Source organism: Seriola aureovittata, chromosome 6, assembly GCF_021018895.1.
Source record: "Seriola aureovittata isolate HTS-2021-v1 ecotype China chromosome 6, ASM2101889v1, whole genome shotgun sequence".
NCBI classification, from domain to species: Eukaryota; Metazoa; Chordata; class Actinopteri; order Carangiformes; family Carangidae; genus Seriola; species Seriola aureovittata.
In genome coordinates, this window is record NC_079369.1 from 21,491,131 (window position 1) to 21,503,633 (window position 12,503).

A 12,503-nucleotide genomic window follows, 5' to 3' on the forward strand; every position below is an offset into this window, starting at 1 on the left:
CAGACTGTTTCTTGGTCCGGACCAGTAACTTTCTGAGGTATCCAGCAAAACATTTAATTATTCTTTTAATTACACTGTCTTTTGTAAATAGACAGCTTAAATTAACCTGGACTCTTTTGTTTAAGACTTTTAGTGTGTAATTACTGTTTAAATGGCTTTAACTGTTTTTCCTCTGACTGTATGGAAAGGATCAAATTTAAAGATTTTCAGTGTCTGTACAAAATGTTGCCATTAAAACATGAAGTAAAGCTCAGATATATTGTTTAAAACCAAACTTTCACATCCACAACTTGCTGTGGATATAAATGCAGTGGGGCACAATAAGACTTCTTTTTAGATTTTTTTTTTCTCAGTAGTAAAATATGAGTGAATGGCTATGACAATAATGTGACTCTAGAACGTAAAGCAGCAGGCTCTTGGCAATGCTACTCCGACAGGGATCATCCAGCCTAATTTATACCCTGAGAAAGGCTTGTGTCCAGGGACATAAATTTAGTTGTGGTGTGCGCTGAAAAAAAGGGAAGGCCCATAAACCGGCTGGGTCTGAGAGAGAGAGCCACAGACACAGAGAGAGGGAACAATGGGCAGCCATCAGGAGGAGAGCCCCAACAGCTGCAGAGCCCCATATCGTGACACACACTCACGTGCACACACAAACGTGCGCCCACATACACATATACAGGCTATTCTCTACTTTCCTTTCTCTCTCTCTCTCTCTTTCTGTCTCTCTCCCTCTCTCTCTCTCTCACACACACACACACACACACACACACACACACACTGGTTCCTCATACACTCTCTGGCCAGGTCATCTGAAAGGTGGCCAGCTAAGCAGATGTTCTGCCACTGCCTTCACAAAAGGCACAAGTGACTGGTGGAGGAAAAACAAAAGGAAGAAAAGAGAAAAAAGACAAACTTCCTAATTTTCCCTTGAGTCAGCATCTCGTGACAAGTGCTTATGTTGTTATTGTCCAACTAACTGGATGTATTTTCATTTCATTTATACATTTTCATTTGTACAATTAAAAAAATATTACATTGTCATACTAAGAGGAGAGCTCATTTTCATGGCTTTTGTGTATAAAATCTTAATCAAATTATCTATACCTGTTTACCAGCTTAGTGTAATGAAAAGTAAAGTAAAGGTGAGGAATGGTATTTACGTCAGCAGAAAAATGCAAGTGCAGTACCTCAAAAGTAAAGTTAAGTTACATTCCATCTCTGTGCATACAACAAGCCATCATATGCACCACTGCACAACCGGGTACAGGTATCATGTGATATCACAAGACAAGATCTCATTGTCAGGCATGCAAAACATTTCCACTATGAAAATTGCACTAATTTATGTTATTTGTCAAAAAGAGGTTGCTCATGCCCTGCAGTCAGTGTGCTGAACAATTAAAACACTTATTTGCAGTCCAAAGGTTTGTGATGTATGTAGCGTCTTTTCCCTAACACCCCCCCCCCACCCTGGCTCTCCCTTTTTCTTTCTTTCTTTCACACACACAAACACACACCACGCAGCCTGCAGGTTTTGACCTGTAAATAACTGCCCAGACAGGGTCTAGTCAGTCAGTCGCGGAGGCAGGCTGAGGCGTCAGGGCCTACATGGCTCCTGCAGAGCAATAACAGATGCTTATCATGTTTTACTGAGGGGAGTGGAGGCAGTGGTGGTGGTGGTGTGTGAGTGGGAGTTGAGGGGGGGGTGGGAGGTGGTGAGTGTGGCACATTGGGGCCCTGTCAATGAATGGCTCTGACAATAAATGCCCTCAATCATGGGTAGACATTGTACCTTAGAAAATAGAGTCACAGTTATGCCAGGAGTGTTATAATGGATTCAGAGTCAGTTAGTGTGTGTGTGTGTGTGTGTGTGTGTGTGCGTGTGCGCACGTGTGTGTGTGTGTGTGTGTGTGTGCGCGCGTGCACATGTGTGTGTGTGTGTGCGCGCGCTTAAAAGAGGGAGGTTTACAGAGCGCATGTGCACTCGTACACCCACTGCAGCTTTTCAGCAGCTCATCCTCTTGCACATTCCTGGTGGAGGCAACAGCAAACAAATGGCTTAAGGTTCAAGTGAAGTATGTTTCATTCCTTTCTCCGCTGTCTCGGCTGCTCTTAAAGCCGCGGGTTGTGCTGCGAGCGGGGACAGGGGTTAGATGCAAGGTCAATGAGAAGAGGATTACTCAAGATACACTTCAGATAAAAGTGTCAGACCAATAATCTGCAGTGATCCATCATGTAGCAGGCTGCGCTTTTGGGTTGGAGGATAAAAAATAGCCTTCATGTGTGTGCAGTAATGAAGATGTACCTATGGAAAAGACAGATTCCCCATGACAGACACAATCCTGCTCATTTGTAAAAGGTAACCGACGATTCAGTGCTGTGAGGTTTTCGCCGTCCTCACTATTGTTTCTTGCTGAGACCAACACTTTTCCTTTCTCTGCAGAGGGTCAAGCACATTTCTTTCCCCTGAGATGAGAGTTGTTTTCTCCGCTGTTTGCTGAAATGCCTTCACAGCTACCAGTGAAGGTGGTAATTTGAAGTCTTGGCTCACTGCTCCCCAACTGAATTTAATTCACATTTCGGGGACAAATATGTGTTGAATTTCAATGGAGGGGCTGGAGCTCTCACATACCATCACTCAGACCAAAACCAACAGTCCCCTCTGGCGTACAGGACTTACTAGATCACATTTACACATGTGCAGTGCAAAAAAAGTAAACACTTTGATGTTACTTGGAGACATCCTCACCCTTTAGAAGCATTACACACATTTTATAATGTTGAACAATTGATAGGAGCTTGTGTATAGATAGATACAGTAACATATACTATAAATATAACTCTGTCACAGGGGCATCTGTAATGAGCAGGCTATGTTTATGTTTCAGACTTCAGCCACATTTTAGAGAGAGGATATTCTTCTACTAAAACTTTGATTGCAACACATTTACTCGTGATGAAGTATTTTTTCTATTGTTGTATTAATACTTACAAGTGATAGAAATGTGGCTACAGCTAAGGAGCACTTTAATTATCTATTATTCTGCCGATTGTTTTATCTTTTAATGGATTAATCGATGTCAGAATATAGTAATTAGACATCAACTCAAGACAAGAGTCAAGGTTGATGTCTTCAAATGTCTTATTTCATCTGACAAACAACTGAAAACTAAAGAGATTCAATTCTTAAAGCCATAAAACAGTAGCTCACCAACAAGAGAGGGTTTGACTTTTTTTCAATGAAAAATGACTGAAATCATTAATCAGTCATCAAGATAGTTGCATTAATTTTCTCTAGATTGAATAATCGGATAATTAACTAATGGTTTCAGCTCTACTGAATGCTTTCTGCTGCCTCACAGTTATAGCTACTGTTGTTTTCAGTGTCCTCTGTTCACAAATCAGATGCAATCAATACATTTATTCATTAGACTTAAAGTCTCATCTTAAGCATTCTTCAAAATTCACTTTTATTGCAGTCACTGTTTCACCCATCTAGTTTTTAAACGCTAAACATTTCCTGTGGGTCCAGCTTCTCAATTATAAGGTTTTCCTTTTTTTCTTACGTGATTTTAAATTGAATGTCTCTGTGTTTTGGTCTGTTGGAAGAAACAAGCAATTTGATGATGATAAAATCACCATGGTCTTTAGTTTATTATCTTTAGTTATGAATGGAATTTTTTTTAATTTACTATTCTCTAACTTTTTATAGACCAAAGATCAATCAAGGAAATAATATAAAGATTAAAAAATAGACATAAGGTGCTTGTATTTTAAATGTGAGATTTGTGTCACTCTAAAGTTAATGTAAAATCATAGGAAATAGTTTTTAAGATGTTCACTTGTGCTTGTCTTTAATTGTACAAATAAAGTTTCCACAGCTTTGAATGACGACCAGTCCAGAGTACAGTTACATGCCAAACCCAGTTCAATTGGACGTTTCTGCAGAATATTAATTTATGCGCAAGGTCCCTGAACTTTGAGCCAGGGAAATATTCCAAATATCTGAGCTGCAAACATGAGGAGGTGAGGTGAGGCGCTAGAGAGAAAGGAAGAGAGAGAAGAGGAGAGAAAAAGAGGGAGGGAGGCAAAGTGTGTTTGTGTGTGTGTGTGTGTGTGTGTGTGTGTGTGTGTGTGTGTGTGTGTGTGTGTGTGTGTGTGTGTGTGTGTGTGTGTGTGTGGAGCAGAGAGAGAGAGAGGGAGAGAGAGAGAGACAGAGAGACAGAGGGAGGGGGAGAGAGGTGGTGCAGTCCAGCACAGTGATCCAGGAGTGAGTGAGGCGACAGAGCGGAGGTGACAGCGGAGAATGGAGAGGAGCCCGTCCGCCCGGCGAGCTTTGACCGCGGCGAGCGAGGAGAACCCACTCGGTCCTTCCCTTCTGGAGCCAGCGTGCTGAAAGAAACCGGGAGGAATAAACTGGGGGTAAAGGAAAGGAATGGCTGATCCTCTGCGGAGGACTTTACTAGCGAAACTCCGGGGGAAGAAATCCAAGAAAGGAGCGACGGTCGGCGGTGGATACGGCTCTGCTGCTGCAGCTGCGGCGAATGGGGGCCGAGAAGGTAAAGAAAAAGTTTTGCGTACGCAGCGAGACTCCGACGAGGCTCGCCCGGTAGTGTTGCTCGCAGGGCTGGATTGCACGTCAGAGAGAATGAGTACGTACGAGAATTGTGTTGAAGGGGCGATGGTGCAGACAGGGGGGGTCATAATAGTCCGGGAGAGTCGCGCAGCAGAGTTGTCCGGCGCACGTCCCCAGGAGCGGAGCAGCGGGGGTAGGGTTCGGGTTAATGAGAAGCTCCTGGGGGTCTCACTTCAAAGAGACGGGCAGCTTGAGGGACGTGTGTTCAGGGAAGGAGATAGGAGCCGAAAAGGACCCAGATCTGCTGACAAAATCACGTTACCGGCGGGAGTCCCGCTCGGAGGACCACATGTCCAGAGAAAACACTTCGTGTCGGTCCCGCGGCAGTGCAGCGTCGGGGATTCAATCGGGTTTGGGGACAATTCAAATCACGTTTTGTACAGAGCTCGAGTAGAGGCGCATACCGGGGGCGATCAACCTCCAGAGGGCCGGGTAACTAGTGCTGATAGTGAGGGGACAGAGCCCAGAGACAGAGGACAGTCCCGGCACATGGCAGGGACTGTAGTGGCTGTACAGGAACACAACGCCAACTGGAGTTTTGACAACAACCCAACTTTGGAGACAAACTCGCCAAATTGCGCGGCAATTGTGTTTCCAAACGGTGTGTCAAGAAACACAGATGAACACGTTTTAATCAGTAACATTGAGAGCTATGAGCCAGAGTATGCAGGGGACATTAGAGGGTCTGCAGGTGGTCTGCAGAGCCCGACCTTTTTCCCTACGGAGTTAGAGATATGCGACATTAACATGGCATCCCTGTGCGCCACAGAGGGCTCACTCAGATACCCTTTAGACAGTGAAGATGAGGATTATTATGATAATGAAATTCTGCCCTTTTATGAAACTATTAGAGTGAAAACTGATGGTGACAGGGCAGAGGCTGCACACTCTGAGGTGCCACAGGCTGGTCAGGACAAAGGACAGCTGGATGACTGTAACAGTGCTCAGGAAACAGACAGGCTTAGGAACCAGCTGAAAGAAGCTTATTACCTTCTCATCAACGCTATGAATGATATCAACCTGGATGTCCAGCAGATTAGTAGTGGTTTAACTGAGCAGCAGGCCGCCTCTTCCTGTAGTAGCCACTCCAGAGACAGTCTGTGCTCACGCTTATCTGCCAAAAACATGGACAGTGACTCCTGGTCCTCAGGAGGAGACCACAGCCCTCAGCAGGTGTCTGACACTGACTCACTCCTGCTCTGCCTCAGTGGGAACTCTGAGTCAGGACTCAAAAGCAGGCTGAACAGTAAGAGTATGGTGAACCTGTCTTCGTCCAAGATAAGGCCCACATTACTGCGCTCTGCTAGTGACGGAGCTATCAGGTGTCCAGGGGGACTCTCAGTCTGCGAGCAGGTCACTGGAACTCAGAATCCAGAAATCTGTCGTGATAAAGAGGCTGCAGAGAGAAAAGAGGCTGAAGGAGCTAAAGTCAGAGGAGTGGGTGAGCTGTCAGACCACAACGCCATCAGCAGTGATGAGCAGCTACAAGATGCTGGTGGCGAGGAGGATCGTGGCGGGCGGCTCAATGAGAGCAGCGGCTCGGTCAACAGCCTCACAGGTTCCTCAGACAGCAACGCCGAGGCATCAACACATCAGGGTCACAACAACAAGCAGGAGCTGATCGGAGTCCGAGCGCAGGGGGCCAACTCTGTCAACAAAGGCCACGGTGTCACTGTCAACAAGATGCAAGAATGGATGCACAAGGGCCGCCTGCTGTCTTCAGAGATGAAGCAGCGTATAGAGGGCTCATCTTTGCCCCGTGGTGCAGGCCAAAACCAGGACCGGTCCTGTCCCCAGGCTAACCTCGGAGGGTCTAAACCTGGGGTCCAGACATCCGGCCGAGGGGTTAAATCTGCCAAGGCAAAATCACCTACAGTCAAGTCACCACGGCAGCAACAGCCAGGTAGGAAGGCTACACGGAGTGGCCTCAACTCCCGTGGATCCTCTAAAATCAGAGACCTCTCACCCTCCTTCCTCCCGTCTTGATTATTGTCATCCTCCTCCACTCATAGTAAACTCCGTCTGGTGGTGGTCCACCCTGCACTCCTCCTCTTCTGGATGCAAAGCAAAGGGACGAGACACCTCAGATCTCTTTGCTTTCCCTTTAAGACTCTCTAACCGGTGGCGGGTTCTGTCCTTCACACTAATTTAGGTGCATTTTTAACACTGAATTCATAGCACATCAGGTTGTAGGTCGGATCACTCACAGTGTAGTCCAGTAACAACTAACTCACTCTCCTCTGCTAGTTGCGGTGGTGTTTTTCATGGTGTTGGTGGTGGAGTTTGTGTGTGTGTGTGTGTGTTTGTGTGTATAATATTTGATTATGTTCAAAAATGCCAAATGATTTTCTTGTCTGTGATTTCATGTTCTGCTTGTGATGAGGTGTGGAAATATGAAAACATCAGTATCATGAAACCTTTCAAGTGTTATCAGTTCAGCTTTAATGTGAGACAGTCTTAACCAGGTTTGCTCATTTGGTAAAACATCTCACCAAAATGTCCATTTACTAGTTGTTCTGGAGCTTTCGATCATATCACCCAGCCTTCCTCTGCACATGGAGTTTGCCTAATCTTTCATGAAATTGTAGCTGTTCAAATTTCCATTTTAGTATTTATTGTTCAGGTTTCCTTAAAAGGGAAGGTGGACAGTTCCACCTTGACCACGCACACAGTAGCCGACAAAATAATCTCACCCCGAGGTCTGTTTACCCACTTTTAATAGCATTTGCAGGAATTAATGCACCGACCTGGCAGTGATGAGAACCTACATCACACTTGTTGCACACACTGCATATTTATTTAGTTACTGTGTCTTTGGATTTAGCACACAGCACAGTTCCACCATGCTGACCTGGACTGACTGCAGGCGAGGCAGTTAGCCAGTTTAATCACAGGATTCGGAAACTGTGCGTGTGGAAAAGTTTGTATTGACATTTGTTTTAGAGGATGTGGCGACGTGCTTCGCTTTGTATGGATCAGAGACATCATCTCTTTTTATTCTACCACTCATTTCCCCACCCTCTGTAGCAGCTTTGTATGTGTTTGGATGTTTGCATGCGTGCCTGTGAGTGTGGATGTTGTCCTGGCGATGTTTTCCAGAGTAAATAGATGAGCTGCCATGTGCGCAGGCTGTTGTTGACTGTCAGTTTGCCGTGCTGCTAGAAATAGAGTGTGATCTCTGAGGCTGCTGAGCGGAAGGCCTCTGTGTTTGACTTCCAGCCGACGTTGGCACAGCAGAGCTCTGACTTTTACATCTCCAGCTCTTTCCTCTGCTGTCCTTTGGTTAAAGCAAAGCAGGACTTTTCTTGATATTAGTTTCCAAGGTCTCTTCCCCCTGTGATTCTCATTTTTTTCCCCCCCATTTTGCTCAGCTTTCCCCTCTCTCTGTCCCCACTGAACTTTTCCACAGCTGTGGCCAGAGGAATCCAAAGCAGGAGAGAGGCCACTGCAGTTATTCTCTGTGGTTGTGTGTGTGTGTGTGTGTGTTTGAGTGTAGAGGGAGTGTGTGTGTGTGTGTGTGTGTGGGGGGGGGGGGGGGTTGGGGGGTTGGGCTGTCATGTCACCTTCCTCCCCAGTCATTTGCTCTGGACAGCTCCATGGTAACTTGCATTTTAAAGAGACTCTGGATTGAATATTTAGGATGCCATTCCTGTTGTTTAACTTGTTTGCGTTGTGTCACTTAATTCCTCACCATGAATGAACAAAATGAAGGGTGATTAAGTATTTATTAAGGTCAGGACTGGGCTTATCTTGCCCCTGTGGGCCTCTCAGTGCCTCACAAAGACCCATTTAAAAAAAAAAAGAAATGCCAAAAGCTCTCAAAAGCTCCAGTGAATTGCTTGTCTTGGCTTGAAACTCTTCATTGAGTTTATGAGTCTTCTCTTACTATATGCCAATATTTGTATATTTCTGTCTTTGTAGAAATAAGCATGTTCCTCCCCCTGGAGTATTCCTTAGCAATTAAACTTCACTATGAAGCCATAGGCCAAAATATTGGCGTAATTAGACAGGAGCTAATTTATTTCTGTTCTGACTTGTCCTTTAATTACTCTGTAAAAAATGTATATTATCAGCCATAGCTGAGCGTGTCACTTCTTTTATATCAGTGGGAGAGGGATATTGTGGACATGAACGTGCATATGCACATCTCCGTTGTGTACATGCATGTTTGTATTTGCAGTTGGATGGATTTATAGTTTTGTTGCGTTGCGTTGTGCTGTGGCAGAGCACTGGCCTGGCAGCAGGTAGGCAGTATTCAGACGTCATGTTTTGGCGAGACCTGAACTCAGGAGTGGTGTGTCAGTCAAGCCTGAAGTTGAGACTGAGCCATAGACATTACAAAGAGAGGAGATCCACTCCCTGGAAGGTGATAGTCTTTTTCTTTTTGCCTTATTGCCTTTTTTTTTTTTTTTTTTTAAAGTGCTTTGTCCTTCACAGTCCTCTGGTTCACGCTAAAAGAACAGTCATCCTCAGTCTACATGGCTGGAAATACTTAAGGAGTGAAATTACTTTTTGCATCTCAGCAAAAGCAGCTTCTAGTTAGATATTTGGGAAGTATGTTTATTCGATTTCTGGTAGAGAGTTAGGTGAGAAGATCAATACCAGTCTCATACATGAAGCTACAGGTAAGAGTGTCTGCTGGTTTCCTGGCACCTGGTCCTGGACAAGAAATAGCGTGGCACACAAACCTCCTTGAAACCAAAATTTGTCCCTTTTACCCTACTTTGTATGAATAAAACTGAACGTGATATAGCTCGTAATTAAATAGTGAGCCTCAGAGGTGTTGGTAGGAAGATTTTGTTTCCGTTACATGGGGCCAGGCTCGCTGCTTCCCCGGTTTCTAGTCTTTATGCTAAGCTAAGCTAAGCTAAGCTAACCGGCTGCTGGCTGTAGTTTCATATTCACCCCACCAAGGTGACAGTGGTATGATTCTTCTCATCTAACTCTCCGCAGGAAACTGAATAAGCGTATTTCCCAAAAATGTCCAACAATTCCTCTAAAAACCAACCACATCAAGTGTGAAGTAAAGACGGGCTCTGGATTAGGTTCACAGCGTATTGCTCAACATTTCGATTACATTAATTCCTGCTTGCTCAGTGGATTCAAAATAGCTATGAATTGAGAGCGCAGGTGTAAGACAATCCTCCTCGACTGCTGTCAAGTCATGTCAGAACGATGTGGTGTTTGGTCTCTGCATTGTGCCAGAAACCTTGTTACTGAGCCGCTGTGTTTCTTTCTTTTTTTTTCTCACATAAATACACGTGGCTGATGGTGGAAGTACAGTAATTTGTCTTGTCTGGTGTGACTGTTCTTGAACAGATTTATGGAGGATGGTAGCTTTAAAGACAGATTATATGACGGAGGAGAAACCTGAGCCATCAGGGCTCATACCAGGATGGTTTATGAGATGGATGGCTCACATGATGGTGTATGCTAAAGAGTGTGGGGACAAACACACGCAGCTTGTTTGGTACTTTTAAATGACTGATAAGCTGGTGGCAGCATTTTGCCAGGAGCTGTAGAGCTTTGTTGACTTTTTTAGATTGTATACTCTCCCTCCCTGAAGTTTCTTAAACAGACACAATGAGACAAGACAGAGGAGCGACTGGAAGAGCAGCAACATTGAAAGGAATTTGGTTTTCAAGCCAATATACTCAGGAGGAAAGGATGTTAGCATTAGCATGCTGCGCTACCATGACGCCTCAGTGGGATGCAAGTGTTGACATGTGATGCAACCCTGGACGATCTCCACTCTGCCCTGGTGTAAAAAGAAAAATCTACATTGAGAATCCTAATTACCATATGAATGAGTGTCAACAGGAATGTATGGCACAGAGCAAAAGATTCCCTCTGAAGGAGGGGGGGGGTCTAAAACTCTGTATACACAACAAAAGTGTTGTCTGTATGGAGGAGAAAACTAGCTGGTGTGTGTTTTGCACTTATCAAAAGAGGAGCCTCTATGAAGGAAAAGGAATTTGGGGAAATAAAAGGAAAGCCTATGGGAAAGTGGATCAAGTGTTTTGTCTTAAGAGGAGAAAACGACTCAGCCACTCAGAAGATTTAGACATGAATATAATTGGGTTTACTGTCAGGCTCACATGGCGCAGGTTCATACCAGCACATCCAGGAAGTAAGCTGTTTTCTTTATAAGTTTGCATTTCTTTCAGCACCTCAGACAAAACCGTAACGCTCCTCCCCATCCATCTCTCCCTCTCTGCCATATCCTCTTCGTTTTCTCACACGGATGTGCAGCCTTGTACTATGTGCTCTGGCCATCTGTTACCTTCAGGTCAGGGGTGTGAGTTTTCCGTGCACTGAGCACATCATCTTCATACCACGACGGCACAGGCTTTGTTAGCTCTGTTACGAGATTTTAAACGATGATTTTTTTTTTATTTGGCTCTGCATTGTGTTTATAGGCAACGAGTTGGTACTTCTGAAGGTCATCAGTCTCTCACTCTCACCCTGGATATACACCTAGGAATGCAACTAATGATCATTTAGAATCAGTTAATCTGCATATTATTTTCTCAACTAATCACCTGCTTGCTTGATAATAAAAATGTAAGAAAATGGTTAGAATTGCACAACATAATTTCTTGAAGCTCAGTGTGACGTCTTGAAATTGCCTGTTGTGTTCAAACCCTGCAAAATTTCCAGCTTTTAAACAAGACAAAGAAAAGCAACAAATACCCAAAACTGAGAAGCTCTTTACATTTTATTAACTGATTATCAAACTGGTTGATTTTCTGATGACTGACTAATAGATGAATTGCTGAATCATTTCGGTTTTCACCATTTCCCCTCCACAAGTATCCTAGTGGTTAATTGTTGATAACGGCGTAAAACAACCCTGTTTTCTCTCTCTTAAATGCTCCCCCTTTTCTTCAAGCTTTCGTATTCTTCCTGCCCGTCTCAAAAAAATGTCTGTATAATTGAGTATTTCAGTTAACGCTCGAGTCGAGATTCCATTATCTGTTTTTCATCAGGCTGAATGTTCTGCAGTACGAACATTGTCTGCCATAATCAAATTCCACTTAAAAAGTAATGAAGGGGAGCGTTGCTGACACACTGAGAGCAGAACGTTTGACTGCATTGAAAATGGCTAAAATCTCATTTAATAAGTCAAACCAGCGGCCTGCTGTTGCTCGGGGAAGGTGTTGCTCCGGTGAAAGAGTGTCACACCGGTGAAGCTGTAAATCTGGAAGCTGTGGTCTGGAATGCTGTTCATGTCAGAACTTGCTTCCTCTTCCCGTTATGAAAGACCCCTCAAAGAAGATGGCATGCTGACAACAGCTCCGCGCACAACCATCTCACCTCTGTTCGGTCTCGCGTTACCAGGCCTAGCGTTGGCGGCAGGGTCTGCTGTTTTTTGGGGTTGTCTTATGGTCTTAAAGATCTTTCCCCTTCCTCCCAAAAAGGTCTTCCTTAATTGATATCATGCTTGTTTCCTGCCTGATTCCTTCGGTTTATTTCATTCCTCCTCATCCACAAGTGTCAGACAGTTCGTTTTTGTTAGAAAACAATTAGCATCTAGCTCTTAAATGTTTCTTTTTAGCTTGGCTTGTAGTGTCTGTGCTTATGTGCATTTAAATTTAGCATCTTTTTCATTTTAGCTATCCCCCGATATACACTCAGTTGCCAGTTTATTAGGTACACTTAGCTAAAACTAATGCATAGGCCTGCAACAAACCCTACCTTCTTAAAGGCTATAATTCCCCCCTCGTGTTGTTTCAAACAGAAGTAAGAGCTCTGCTTGTAGACAGAGTTTAGAGGGTTACAAGGAACTACCAGGCCAGAACAGCTGAAAACAAACCATGGTAGATTATTATAGCCTGCCAGCTCAGGCCTACACATTAACTCG

At 44.3% G+C, this 12,503-nt stretch overlaps 1 protein-coding gene across 2 annotated transcripts in view; it reads left to right on the forward strand.

Moving 5' to 3' along the window:
* The first annotated feature begins 4,194 nt into the window (after positions 1–4,194).
* Positions 4,195–12,503, forward strand: part of syde2 (synapse defective 1, Rho GTPase, homolog 2 (C. elegans)) — a 47,182-nt gene continuing 38,873 nt past the window's right edge. The window contains exon 1 of one of the 2 annotated variants that reach the window (XM_056378375.1): positions 4,195–6,542. In XM_056378375.1, the coding sequence (XP_056234350.1) occupies positions 4,439–6,542 (2,104 nt within the window). In that variant the 5' untranslated portion in view covers positions 4,195–4,438. The remainder of the gene's footprint in view (positions 6,543–12,503) is intronic. The other variant, XM_056378376.1, reaches the window with a different exon arrangement.